This window comes from Balaenoptera ricei, chromosome 4, assembly GCF_028023285.1.
Source record: "Balaenoptera ricei isolate mBalRic1 chromosome 4, mBalRic1.hap2, whole genome shotgun sequence".
Classification (NCBI taxonomy): Eukaryota; Metazoa; Chordata; class Mammalia; order Artiodactyla; family Balaenopteridae; genus Balaenoptera; species Balaenoptera ricei.
In genome coordinates, this window is record NC_082642.1 from 67,829,395 (window position 1) to 67,844,976 (window position 15,582).

Genomic DNA, 15,582 nt, shown 5'->3' on the forward strand with positions numbered 1-15,582 from the left:
ACATTCACATTTTTCTTGATGCTTTGTAATAGCTTTAGAATGTTTATATATTACTTCTCTTAATTCCCTTTAAAAAAGCACACATGGGTTAACATCTATTGTAGGTAATTTTAAAGGAGAAGGATCTTCTATGTGAGCAGTTCTCAACTGTTTTTAGCTGCTCTGGGAACTTAAAAATACCAGAACCCCAAGCATGGTCATTGTCTGAACCTCAGACAATTGTATAAGACTTTCTGAGGGTGGGTTTGGGCACCCCTGTGTGTGTGTGTGTGTGTTTGTGTGTGTGTGTGTATGTTTAATAGCTCCCCTAGGTGATTGTGATTATGTCAAGAATCTAAAGACCTAAATAGACATTTCTCCAAAGAAGATATACAGATTGCCTACAGACACATGAAAGGATGCTCAACATCATTAATCATTAGAGAAATGCAAATCAGAACTACAATGAGATATCATCTCACACCGGTCAGAATGGCCATCATCAAAAAATCTACAAACAATAAGTGCTGGAGAGGGTGTGGAGAAAAGGGAACCCTCTTGCACTGTTGGTGGGAATGTAAATTGATACAGCCACTATGGAGAACAGTACGGAGGTTCCTTAAAAAACTAAAAATAGAACTACCATACGACCCAGCAATCCCACTACTGGGCATATACCCTGAGAAAACCGTAATTCAAAAAGAGTCATGTACCAAATGTTCATTGCAGCTCTATTTACAATAGCCAGGACATGGAAGCAACCTAAGTGTCCATCGACAGATGAATGGATAAAGAAGATGTGGCACATATATACGATGGAATATTACTCAGCCATAAAAAGAAACGAAATTGAGTTATTTGTAGTGAGGTGGATGGAGTTAGAGTCTGTCATACAGAGTGAAGTAAGTCAGAAAGAGAAAAACAAATACCGTATGCTAACCCATATACATGGAATCTAAAAAAAAAAAAAAACAAAGTCATGAAGAACATAGGGGCAAGACGAGAATAAAGACGCAGACCTACTAGAGAATGGACTTGAGCATACGGGGAGAGGGAAGGGTAAGCCGGGACAAAGTGAGAGAGTGGAATGGACATATATACACTACCAAATATAAAATAGCTAGCTAGTGGGAAGCAGCTGCATAGCACAGGGAGATCAGCTCAGTGCTTTGTGACCACCTAGAGGGGTGGGATAGGCAGGGTGGGAGGGAGATGCAAGAGGGAGGGGATATGGGGATATATGTATATGTATAACTGATTCACTTTGTTATAAAGCAGAAACTGACACACCATTGTAAAGCAATTATACTCCAATAAAGATGTTAAAACAAAACAAAAAAACAACAAAAAAAAGAATCTACAAGATTTATAATATTTTTATATGAAACGTGATCCTTCTTTCATTTGTAAATGTTATACAAATTATACTATAGTCTTATTTATTGAAAAATTCTCCTACTCACCTCTTCGCTCCACATTCTACCACAATGGGAAAACTTCTTGAGGGCAGGGACTAAGTTTTATTTATATTTGTCTCATTCCCTGCATCTAGCACTATGTCAGGCTGAAACAGCCAGTGATGTTAGTGGCATTAACATACTTTTTTCTTATAGTGACAAATCCTGCTCTTCTACAGATTAGTTTTATTTAATTAGTGCTTAATTATAGGGCTATATCTAATTTTGTTCTTTTGCCTTTGAGATTGAGAGGAGCATTTGTTTTGTATTTTCCTGCTATGTAAATTTGCTAGCATTTAAGCAATATTTTTTATCATTAAATACTTAGCTATGGTGCCCCTGGATGGAACAAAGAGGGCAACAATCAAGATAAAAACTGAAGTGTTTAATTCTGACCATACAGAGTTCGAGTCAATTTATGTGACAACTAAGAAAAAAATGAACTATTTCTAGCATAACAATTTGTGCATTTAAGTGAAAGCTCATATTTTTTTGTGTGAGAAGCAGTTAAGAATTCAAAATATTGTTTGATTTAGTTCACTGCTTCTGAAAGGGGGGAATAGAGTAAAAAGCAATGAATTATTTTGGTCCCTTGCTTTGACTGAATTTCATATATCATTAAAAGAATACTATACATTTTTAATGTTAATTAAAGGAAAAAGGGGTATGGATTAAAGTGATGATAAACTACTGAATTGGTCAAAATCCTTTGGGGTGCTAAAGTTGTAAGTTAAATACATACTGTACAGGGAAATGAGGAACTTGAGAAACACAGTGACAACTTGAACGTGGATTTAGAGTTCATCATGTTTCCCAACAAGGAGTCCTTTGCGAAAGCACCTTGTGGTTGGCCATTAGTTCTTACCATTCCTGCTTAACAGTGTTCTAAGAGGTTCAGAAAGTTGCTCAAAGTCACACAGCAGTTAGGTACCAGAAGCACTATCCAGTACAGATAATCTGACTCCATATTCAGTGCTCTGTCCGTCAGAGCTCTGTATCCTTGTGGCCACCTAGGATTATGTGAGCTAGATACATCGAAGTGCTTACTGCTAATTCGCCAGATGGGCAATGACAGGTGTTTGCAAACCTACCAGTGGTGTGGCATAAATCTCTGCTATTCAGAGTGGTCCCTGGACCAGCGGCATGGACATCATTTGGGAGCTTATATGAAATGAGGCATCTGGATGCACTACCACAGACCCCATGCATTTTTAACAATACTCCTGTACAACTTCTATAAAGTATGAAAAGCAAGAGTGTAAAGAATTCCAGATGTGAAATCAAGGCACCTGAATTTGACCTCAGCCCGGCCACAAACTAGCTGGGGCACTTTAAGTAAGTTTTTTAAACTTCTTAGAGCGTCAGTTTTTGTTTGTTTTTGATCTGTGAAATGGGAAAGATAATATCTGTCTTTGAGGGTTGTTGTGATGATTATCTAAATAAATGGGCCTGGACCCCAGCGGGAGTTTAAGAAATGCATACTGAAGCTCTATGCAAATCCACAGATGTGTAAAAAGACAGCTCAGGCATCCAGCGAATTTGGTGAACTCTTGATTTCCTGATTATGTTGGACTAGGAACTATCTATGTTAGAATCCATTTAAATTAAGCTTTCTGGGATGTCCACATTTTCATGCCCTAGAGATTTGCTACAGAATTATTCTCAGCAGAGCAATTATAGGTGAGGCTGCCCTATAATGAGATATCTTTGCTACTTCATTAAATAAACCCCCTTGGATGGGCTCCAAAATTGACCTGCCTCATAACAAATTCCATTACACTGGAAGTAATCGCATAAGAAGGCCCTGGTGTGGGTTCAGTCGTCCTGGATACCTAATGTTTACCATAAAGGGAATGTGTTCTAGAACAGTGATTCCCAAAAGCTGGTTCTCAGACCAATACTTTACTGATCCAAGGGGCAATGAAAAAAAAAGACAATTTAGTCAACTTTTCATAAAGTTGAATTATAATCTATTTAAAAAATATCCTTCATTCTGAGAGTATGCCCTTTTTTGAGAGTATGCCCTTTCTATTTTCTATCTTTTTGGTGTTCAACTGCTCCATATTTTAATGAAATAATGATGATAATAGATGGTAATTTTTGTGATGTTCTTGTACAATACAAATACAAGGTCAATCCTCTCCCCCTTCCAACTTTTAACTAGAGTTTTAAGGTCCTTGAACTCCCCCAATTCTGAACAATTGTTATAGAAAAAATTGCTTAAAAGGAAATTCTTTCCTATGAAATTAGCAAGGGGCATAGAGCATTTTCCATTGGGGACCAAACTGCACAGTTTTAATTGGAGGGCAAATTTGTCTAGGGTCAGCATCTCACAGGGTGTAATACTCCTCAAACTCCTATGTGTACCAGGACCATTTGGGATCTGTTAAAATGCAGATCCTGATTCTGCAGGTCTGGCACAGTCCAAAGTTCTGTAATTCCAACAAACTCTCACTTAGAGTAGCAAAGGCATAGTGGTTAAGGTGGTGAGCTCTGAACCAGATCACCTTGGTTCAACTACTCCTGTTACTACAACTGCTAGCTGTTGATCCCTGAGCAAGTTACTTAACCTATCTATCCCTTAGTTTTCTCATTAGCAACAGAAGAATAATAATAGTCCCATCTCACATTTTTATTGTGAAAGTGAAATGGAATATTGAACGTAAATATTCCCAGAATGTAAAATACAGTACCTGACACATAGAAAGAGCTCCATAAATGTGAGTTATTACTCTAACTTCACAGATCAGTGACTGGAGCGCCAAGATATTAAAAAAAAAAATATTAGCACCTCAAGGTGGAACCCTCAAGGGGTTCCTACATGATGAAATTGGAAGAATTGAAAGTTCCATTTGGTGAGGGATAAGTTGTGGTCTGTCTTCTTTGGCTGGTTCAGTGGGATTGTTTGAAGCTGTGAATCTTAAAGGGTGGGTATAGATCTGTTCTAATTCAAAAGGTGGAAGCCTCTCAATTACTAAGATCCTATAAGTAAGGTTGAAATTATGGTATGGTTTAGGTTGCATGCCACAAAATTATTAGAACCTTTGCTAACTTATAAATGGCAAGAAAAATACCATTAGTACATTCCCAGACTTTACGTTTTCCTATAGGTCTTTACTTTATTAATAATTATTCTTTTCCGCATGAAAGTACAGCTAGCATGTTTATTAATTAATCTATTCTTACTTTTTGTTGACAGCCAAACAATTTATTGGGAATAGTGTGTATTGCCTAATATGCCTCATTGGCCCATGAGGCCAATGTCTTACATTTATTTATTTATTTTTTATAGAATCCTTACTATTTTAATAGGGGGTGAATTTATATAGTTGTTCTTTAAAAATTATAGGTAATAGCATCTAGGCATAAAACTGTGATTTAATATGAATTTATGGTTTTTATCTTCAAGTTGTACCTTTTGCCCATCTGGTATGATTTCTGCTGTGATTTCAAACACAAGAGCAAATGATGACTGACTTTTTTTTTTAATTAATTTATTTTGGCTGCGTTGGGTCTTCGTTGCTGCACGCGGGCTTTCTCTAGTTGCGGCGAGTGGGGGCTACTCTTTGTTGTGGTGCGCGGGCTTCTCATTGAGGTGGCTTCTCTTGTTGCGGAGCACGGGCTCTAGGCACGCGGGCTTCAGTAGTTGTGGCATGCGGGCTCAGTAGTTGTGGCTCATGGGCTCTAGAGCGCAGGCTCAGTAGTTGTGGCACACGGGCTTACTTGCTCCACGGCACGTGGGATCTTCCCGGACCAGGGCTCGAACCCGTGTCCCCTGCACTGGCAGGCGGATTCTTAACCACTGCGCCACCAGGGAAGTCTGATGACTGATTTTAACAAAGATTGATGAGTTAGTCACAGAGCTAAGGACTAATCTAACCTACTTAACTGGTTCAACTTTATATAGTAAAAAGGAAGCACAGAAAAATAAATTATTTCATCAAGCACATTTAAGTAAATGCTTCCTGTGTTCTAAAATCCTAAAAGATTAAAGTTGACTGCTTTTTGGAAGCTAAACTGTTATCTTCTGAATCACTGCATATCATTTTTATCTTTTTCATTTATAAAATATCAGAAATGTACCTGTCTAGTTTGTGACCATGTTATAAAAACAAAAGGAGTTAATACTTTGTCAAGAGCACAGGGAAACTAATGTATAAGCAGAACATTCTAATGCGTTGATTAGATACGTTGGAAATTATTGTGTCTATTAATAAATATTCACAAATTTCCGGGGCCTTTCCCCAGTTTTTACTTTCTGTTTCTTTTTTTGGTCTTACCTTTAACCACAACCAGTCTTCTGTATATTTCTACATCTGACTCTGTACCACTCAGTTGCCAAGCATTTTATATGCCTCACAATGCCTCCCATGTAATAATCACTCCATGGGAGAGTTGCTAGTTATCCTTCAATAGCCATACCCATTCTCCCCTTCTTCTTCAGTAATAGGAATAAGAAAAATACGGTTTGCACATTCCCAGACCTTTAAGTTTTCCTATAGGTCTTTACTTTATTAATAATTATTCCTTTCCCCATGAAAGTACAGCTAGAATGTTAGTGACCATGAATGTTAGGGCCATCGGGAATAAAGACCATATTTTTCAGCCTCCCTTGTAGCTTTGTGCAGTCACATGACCAAATTCGGGTCAATAAAAAAAAAAAAATGGAAATGGTGTGTGCAGCTTCCCGTCAAGTGTGCTCGGAAGGACGCAGGGTGACTCCTTCCTTCCTTTTGCCCTCTTATGGCTGGTTAGAAGGTGGGTGTGATGACACCAACAGGAGCTGGCATTTTGATCAAGAGGTCACAGTTACATCTTGAGGAACAAAATAGAATCTGGTACCTGATGATCATACCATACCAGTGCTTGACTACCTAACATTTATATGAAAACAAACAAACAAAAACTTCTCTCTTGCTTTAGACACAGGTATTTTGGGTTTCTGTCACTTGCAGCCAAATCTAATCCTAACTTCACACTGAAATATTCATTGATGCATTTATCTTTCAGGTGTGATCCTTATCAATATGCCTTGGTCTCTGTCATCCATCCTATCTTAGTCATGTTAGGACCTAAGGAAAAGCAAGAGATGCATTAAGTAATACCTGAGAACCCTTAGTATTGAAGAAGTTAAATTCAAGAGAAGTTAAATTCAGGAGAGGAAAGAGTTAAAGAGGTTAAAAATCTTTTCTATTCCCAGTAACTTTGGTTTATTAAGAGACATTCTAGGTAAAATTTCCAAAGTTAACTCCCAAGGTAATTAGACAAAAGCTAGGCCAGATGTCTAAGCTAAGTTTTGGTCTCCAAATAATTACTTTTGTTAATTACCAGTAATTAGTGTCAGCATCCAACACTTTCCTAAAAACCCTTGAGGGAGGGGGAGGAAGCAGGGAGAGAGAGAGAGGGAGAGGGAATGGGAGAGAGAATGGGAGAGAGAGAGGATGTGTACAGCAGAGTCAGAACACAAGCATTTTCCAGTACAGTTGCACATCTTGGGGTCATTAAAACCTGATTCAAATTTTACAGTTTTGAGCACTGGGTTTTATGGGAAAAGTGGATATTTTCTTCCAGTTACTGCAAATATCTTTTACTTCTACCTAGGCTTAACTTGAAGTTTATGTTCTTTCTTATTTTATGCCTTTTTTTCCCATTGCCAAAATGATTCTTTTCCTTTATCTATAAAATTACACCTTTAGCCCTGCATACCACCCTGCCCCCCGCCCTGCCACCAAATTTCACCTGAAAATAGCCCTAGCAGAAGTGCCCACGGTTCTTCCTGGAGTCTTTACTTAGCTTCCTTTCCCCAGTCAGTGGCTTCTGGTCATTAGCTCAAAGAACAGCAGAGGGTTCTCAGTGGTTTGTGGATAACTTAATTTGGGGGCACTTTTTACGTAGTTCAGAAGTTTACATAGTGCATCACTCTTTGCTTCTTTGTGTAAATGATCCTTTATAAGGACAGAAATATTTATAGATGCATCTGTTTGTGCACTGTCTCACCACTTCATGTCTCTTTGGGCCTCCTTTTTTGTGCCTAGAATTTCTTTTTAAATATTTAGGGGCACCATTGTCTAGTATTGTCCATTAATAATTCATTGTAGATGTAGTCATTTTTAACCTGCAAGTAACAGTGTAAATAATACTTTTACAATATCCATCACAAACATCTCACATCTGACTCCTGCCCATGCCCCAGGTTCCATGGTGGATCAGTCACTCCTTTATGCCATCTCTATTTAACTGTTTACTGCTTTCTCTCCCTCACCAATTGTTAGAGGGAGGCACCTTGTCTTAACTCATTTTTTAAATCTCCAGTAGCCACCAGGCATATATAAAATGCCTTGAAATTTTTTTTGTAGTTAATTAAATATGCAGTCACAAATGTTGCCAAGCCAATGGTAGTTCTAGTTACACACTTTGGTCCTTTTATAAGTTCAGTGGGTCATGAGATGGTGCAGTTTTTCCCATGACCTTTTTTGTGTTTTATTGGTGATTCTCACATTTATTTTAGCCCATGGGCTATTTCTTTATGCCAAGATATTGACCAACTTACCTGCTTGCAGAGAGAAAAATAATTATTCATAAAGCTCAGTAGAATGGGAAGGGAAGGGAAGTTTGATGGTAAGGTAAAATGGTGTTGTTTTGTTTTTAATCAGTATTATACATAAATTATCAGCCCATGCTAAAAAGTAAGATGGTTATGTTTAATCATGAATACTACATATCAAAAGGGGACAATTTGTATATTCATTAACTGCCTATTTCTAGAGGATCTATACTCTACCCACCACCACTGTACTAAAACTTGATGGTTTTTATAGGTATACATCTAAATTACAAAACCAACTGCATTTTAATATATGTTACCCACTGCAGAGTTTGTTAGAGAAAATGCATGAGATGTGCTTTTGGGGTGATTTCTATATGTCAAGTGCACACAAGCATATTAATTTGCAGGCACATCTTATTTATGTAAACTGAGAACTGCATAGTCTTGATATCATTCAATATTTTTACCCCATGATCGCTGTTCATTACAGTATAATCAGAACTGCTCAATGTAATCACAACTTTCCCTTTCACAACTTCCCATCAGCAATCTATGTTTTTTTTAATCCCATACCTCCAATGCTGTTCTGAACTGTCCTGCTGCCACGGCGTATTTCTTTTGTCTGTAGCAAGAGCTGGCATCCTTTAAGGCTACCTGAAGCCATTTGTCAATCTGAGGCAGAAAGCTGAAATTAGGTACACGGAAAGGGTCTACTACTATTTCAGCAGCTTGGCATGTTGGCCGATTCCCAGTGGACATGTAGGACTCTACAAACTCATAGCTCACGTCCTCTTCATCAACGTAGACCAACTTCACCTCCACATCCATGATATTCTTTAAGGGGATTTGAGGCAGAGGCATGGTGATCAATGGGCTGTCAAGTTCTATTACCTTTGCCTGTTTCTTTCCAGCTGGCTTTTCTTCACCTTCTGCCTTCCGTTTAAAGGCCACTTTCTCTAAATCATTGCTTTGTTTTTCTTTGATGCTCTTTGCCATTTTTATTCGCTCAGCTGTGATTTCTACCTGTTTATCTCCACAGCTTTTCTTAATCTCTTGTGGCATTTCCAGGCTGCTGGGTGGGTTTGCTAAGGTGGACATTTTCTTGCTTGTGTTTATCTTTGGAACAAGTTGATCAGGATAGACCCTATCTACTGTATTCTCCAAACTCCTACTGCTTCCTGAATCCATTGATTTCCCCTTGAAACACCTGTAGGGGTGAGAAGAAGACAAATAATTACAACAAAATTTTGAAATTCCAGTGGCTTTAATTTAGTCAGACTATAGTCAAATTCATTGAAAACACTTTTTAATTCATTATAGGTATTTATCCCCTTAAAGTAAAACTGTATGTACATCATCTGCTGACTGTTTTACTAGAGAAGTATATGTTTCAGTCTCAAAATTCACCAAGAATTTGTTGAAAACACATTTAGACAGTGTCTTTAAAAAATAACCATCTATAGCTGAATAACGTTGAATGAACATTTTTATGGGGTGCCCAAACTTATTGAATAGGAAAAGCTTATACATAGCCACTGAGGACAAAAAAGGACCAAAAAAAAAATCTATCTCAATATTAATTTCCTCAGGAAGGCAGGTGGTCTAGAACTCATTATAAAATATACTGTTAACCTGCATAATAGACTTGGGAGTCTAAAGAAACCACAGCTGCTTCCTCTGAAAGGAAATGTTCCAGAAGTGTTATGAGCACAATGTTTCCTCAACTTGTTTCTTCTATTAGGAATGGGAATCTCAAGTTTAAACAGCTTTAAAGGTAACTATTATTCAGAACGGACTTGAAAGCAGAAGAACATGGCCTTCACCTTCTCATTAAATATGGAGTCACATATTCATCTTCAGTCTACTTTATTCATATTTTTGTAGCAATGGTATCAATATTGTATTATATGAAGATGAGGCATTTTCCTAAATCACTAATGTTCAAAAAATATAACTAACAGTCTTTTGACTTAAAGGTTTCTGCATACCATTTCTGCTTCTAGATTAGTTTCAAAATATAAAATGTGTTAAGACCTATTTTTAAGACTCTTTCACCTATCATATCCTGTCCTGGAAACAACTCTGTAGGATAAATAGGAGTAAGGACCACATTTTTCAAAGAAACTAAGGAATAGAGAGGGTAATTTGCTTGTCAAAGTTACACTGTTGGTCATTAGCAGAACCTGGATTGCTATTTCCTCCCTGGGACTTCTACTCACTAACTCCTAGTTTGGGGTACTTCCTCTAAAGCATGCTGTTCTTTAGGATAGCTAATAGGAAACTCACATCAGAACACAAAGAAAAGAGAAAATGCAAGAAAGAAGGGCAGAGTATTACAATAAGATAATAATGAGATAAAAGCTAACATTCTTGCTTCTTTTCATCTACTACAGGGACAATGCCTGACTCAAGATAAAGTCTTGACTAGCTTCTCAAATCTTATGATTTTGATAATGATGTTGATTATTTTCATTTGTTTGCTTGAAAGACTGGTTTGCCCCAGAAAACCTTTAAAAGACCCTGAAATTTGACACAGTAATTCTTAAGGAAAGTACAGGAAGATACTAAACTGTATGTATGACTATAACTTTTGAGGCACTTTCCTCCTCCCTACCACTGTACTTGTGTCATCAGAAAAAGGTTTAGGTCAAACGTGGACGTATTGAAACATCTACTATTATGATCCAAATTATCTCATACGAAAGATCGCATTCCAAATAATTTTAATAACAGCTGTCTTGGATGTTAATTCACAAAAGTTGAATACTAGAAAAATATTTCCCCAGTGATTTATAATGATGTATTAGAGTTTTGTGTCTATGGGGGGGAAGACACCTAAAAGATTAAAAATTTTGCCAGTCTGTGTTATGCTCAGTATTGAAGGAGATAGCCATGACTGGTCATCATGAGACCCATTACCACAGCTTTACTTCGGGAAAGATCCTGTTTTCTTTTCCTCTCTTGGATTCATTGCTGGCATCCAATATATCTTTTAGACCACTAGTGTGGCTACTCAGCGTGGTGAGGAAAATACTGTCTACCATAACTCTATCTTATGTTTGCCCTTTTATGCCACATATGGTTTAGTTTGAGAAAAGTTAGCTTCAGTCCCTAAATTAAGATCTCCAGTGGATGGACACATTTATACTGATAAGTTTCAGTAGCAGAGATGCAGAAATGGAAGTAGCACAACTCCAGTGCCCCACATGCATTGTATAATTCTTTTAAGCATCATGTGAAATTTTTAGTAAATTTATATACTGCAGTGTGGCTAAGTTCCAAATAAAGCTTGATACTTATGAATACTATAGAAATTACATTTGTGTTCCCCTCTTTGTCAAATACTATCTGCAATGCAAAAGAGATGTGAAGCACTTGAGACTTGTTTAAAGCTCAAAATATCTGATTTTAAGGATCTCTGATTCATATTTGTTCTTACAATCAGCTTCGAAAATACAAACAGGAAATGTCGGTGAGCTATTTCAAAATTTTCATAGTATCTCCCACGTATCTTTTCTAAACTCTCTCCCTACTTCAAGCAGCAGTAGCTAAAATGTGTCAGAATATCTGTAGTTGGTTGTAGTTAGTAACAGATTTAACATCTACAGCGGCATTACCTCTCTCTTTTGTATTTATTTCGTATCTCTTGAACACATAAACTTATCTTTACAACCACTTCTTGTAGAAGGTAATTTTTTTTTTCTCTCACTCTCTCTCTCCCTCTTCCCCTCCACCTCCCTCCCTCCCTCCCTCTGCCTCTTTTCCTTCAAATTCCCCTAGTCCAATCTTCCTGTCAGTTGTCTGCACCCCCATCCCAACTTGGCGCCTTTTTACTTTGCAAGAAAGAAAGTTTTATTGTTTTTAAGAAACAGGCTTCTGGGTATTTCTTCATTAGTCCTTAAACCTCTCTATAGAAATCATAATTTTGTTCTTCAGTGCAGTTTTTTACAAGAAACAATAATAGAGGGGCAAAAAGTTTACACTGTATATATAGAGCAATCAGAGGAAAAACATTTGTAACATTTTCAAACATCTGGAAGAGCAAGTATTCCAAATTTGTCCAAGAAACACATAATTCAGGTCCCCACAAAAACCCAGAATAAATACCCTAATGTCTAAAAACGGTGTAAATGTACAGGCTGAAAAAGCATGGACAAACTCAACCAATATTTTTCAGTGTTGTTCCAAACAGGGTGACTTCAGCTTCAGATTTAGAGCCTGTTCTTTATAAAAATTGTTGCATGTCTACAGAATAGTTATGAAACTGCTCACTTACAGCTTTTTAAAAAAAATATACAACTCCATTTAAATAATTTGGAATTTAAGGCCTTTCACCAGCTAGCCCAATATGTGTTTCCAGACTTATTTAGCACACCTTCTGTAAACTGCTCTGAAGTCAAGGGGAACTTCTTGTTACTTCCAAAAAGATACTTATTTCCAGTCTGTCTGCTAAGAATTCGCCATCTACCTGTTCTCACCTCATTCTACCTGTCCAAACCTAGCCAGAAGTTATCCGCCTCTCCCTCCTCAGAATACTGACGTCATTTATAGTCCTATTTTCTACATTGCAATTATGTGTGAATGACTTATTTCTCCCACTAAGCTCCCTAAAAGTAGAAATGTGCTTTACTTATCTTGACATTAGTTCAGTGCTTTGCATAGAGTAGACATTCAGTAGATGTTGATCAATATGGATGCTGTGAATCAAAGGCTAATTTAAACATTTTAAGAGAAACAAAATTGGATTTGTTTTAAAGGTATGGTTTTGTAACTTTGTGAGAGGTGTTTCGCTAGATTTTGTTTGGTTTTGTTTTAAATTTGGTCCTGGGTAAAGTACATTTTCTTCTTTGATAGTTCAAGTGAATCATCTACCACTAGATTTAAACTATCAACCTCTTCATTTTCTTTCTTTTTTTTTTTTTTTAGTTGTCAAGTTGATTAACATGACATTAGTCAGTGTTCCTGAGGCACTGAGTTACACTTTAATCATTACTTCAATAAAAATACATTTAGAGAAAACTATTAGACAATCATTATGTATGTCAAAGAAGTATTCACTGATAACATTCTGTAAAAATGCCCATTCTTTCATTTAGAAGACTGTAAGATTGATTTCCTCATAGAGGCATGCCTTAAGAAAAGATCTCCAGCAAATATTGATACAAAACAGAACAATCTTGAAAGTTTTATAATAAATACAGGTACTAGAAACAAGGAGAGGTTAATGTTCAATCATTTCCAAGGGGTAACCGTTAAAAATTTATTCAGTGGATTTTCAACACATTTATTTTTTTCTACAAGCATTTCATTAAGCATTCTGTTTCATGTGGGAGATTCTATCACTTCATAGATACAATCAGTGGTTTACATGGCTATTAGAAAAACAAATTATTTATTAGCATTTTGATTGAAATAGGCAGCTCAAACATGGGCAATCCAGTAAAAGAGAATCCTTAAAAATTTGCTCTTTGAAACATTCAACATCACAGTTGCTATGGTTTTGTTTCTTAAAAAAAAAGAAAAGATCTAATTTTAACTTGCTGTTAAATGTAACCAGAGAGACATTATAAGGAAAAACATCTTGCTTGTTAGTCCACTAGTACACCTTGATATTTTAAAAAACACACTACAAAAGATTTTTTTTGATCCAATAATTAATTATTGGACACCTACCAAGAGAAATGTACTGTGCTATGTGTTATAAAGGAAACTAAGGATGACCAAGACAGTGTTCTTGGCATTCTAGAGCTCATAGCTGGGAGTAAAGGTGTAGGATGGGGAGAGGGATGTACAGATAAATAACTTTATACAGAGGAGACATTCTCTTACAAGACTGTGAACTGCTGGAGGGGCAGAAATGTATCACAATCTTTTTTCTATACTGATGTTTAGTTCCTTCAGAGCCTGGAACATAGTAGGTCCTCAATACACATTTGTTATTCATATGAGTGCATGGTTGATATGAGTAGTATGGTAGCAATAATGAACATGCTTCTGTGGGAACATGGGACTGATGGAGTTTAAGAGATTTGCTTTTGAGAGGAGGGAGAATGAGAGGCATCCCTATACAGGCGATTTTTCTTCTTTTTTATCCGGGTAACCATAAGGAATAGTTCACCATTATCAGAAGGGAGAGTGAATTGGGCTCATGATGCTTATTAAGAAATACAAAATAAAACATACTGTGTAGTGTTATATGAATAATAATAGCAGCCAACAGGTACTCCCAGTGTACAAAGTTATCTCACAGGACTATTCCACTTGTTTCTCACAGCAACTCTTTTGCATAAATATTATTACCCTTATTTTACTAATGAGGAAAGCAAGAGGTTAAACAACTTGAGGGATCGCCAAGAGAATCTACCAGACCTAAGACTTGAACTTGGGACATTCGATGTCAAATTCCATAGCTTTTGGACCATAGGATAATAAATTCCTCTGCATTTCACCATCATTGATTGGGATTTATACTTTCCCTACCTTAGAAAACATTTTTAAAAGTTTAGTAACTAGGTATTCAATTTTACTGCTATTTTATTGGGCAGGATTCTTTTCAAAATGGTAACAAAATGAACTGGCAATTTTTGGTTAACAAGTATATGAACCAAATTTGTTGAGAAACGCATTAGAATTTAGTTGTTTTTTTCATAAGATCTTTAGTTGCAAGTGTAAGGATGGTCCTGTTGTATTCCAGAAGTCATTAAATTGAGAAAAAAAATAATGTGGACATTACACTTCCACACTGAGTGGATTCCAGGGATTTCAAACTTGAAATTGCCAAACCATTTGCTGATCACCAAGTCACCAAATGGGAATAATGGCATCAAAGCAACTGTGCTTCTTTGTACCTGGTACACTGTGAACATTTGCTGTGTTGCATCAGAGAGAGCATTAGAAAGGTGCCTTCACTGTGGTATTACATAGTGGAAAGAGCATCCAGTTTGGAGATGCAAGAAAGGTTTGAATTCTAGATTTATTACTTATGAACTGTGTGCTCTAGGAGAAGTTATTCAACCTCTCTAAATGTTATTTTCCTCCTCTGGAAACGGGAATGATTGGATACAGGAGAATCACGTGAGAATCAAAAAAGATAATTTATGTAATATGTAATACTCCCAGAAATTCAAAATTGTGTACCCCACTGTTTATGTGACATCTCTACTTGGATTGTCTAATATGTGTCTTAAAACTAACAAGCCCAAAACAGGTTTCTTAAATCTCATCTCATCTTAAGTTGCCCATCTCCTAGTGTTCCCCATTCCAGTACATGCCCTCACATCCATTGGCCAGGACAGAACTTTACAAGTTTTCTTTAATTCCTCTCTTTTACTTAACTCCAATCCATCATGAGGTCCTACTGACTCTTTCTTTCAAAGGTCCACCTCTTTCCATATTCATGATGATACCCTCTAGGCCCCATGATCTCCTGCCTAGACTATTGCAATTGTTTTCTCACACACAGCAGCCCAAGTCGTCCTTTTAAATGAAAATCAGATCCCACCATGTTCTTGCTTAAGACCTTTAAATGGCTGCCCACAACACCTAGAATAGAATACAAATACCTTATACCCCTACACCCTCTGAAAATTCATCATGTAT

General features: G+C 36.9%; 1 protein-coding gene across 1 annotated transcript in view; it reads right to left on the reverse strand.

The window, feature by feature from the left end:
* SPATA16 (spermatogenesis associated 16) overlaps positions 1–9,171 on the reverse strand; it is a 225,806-nt gene extending 216,635 nt beyond the window's left edge. The window contains exon 1 of the mRNA XM_059922009.1: positions 8,557–9,171. Coding sequence (XP_059777992.1) covers positions 8,557–9,171 — 615 coding nt within the window. The remainder of the gene's footprint in view (positions 1–8,556) is intronic.
* Positions 9,172–15,582: the final 6,411 nt, after the last annotated feature.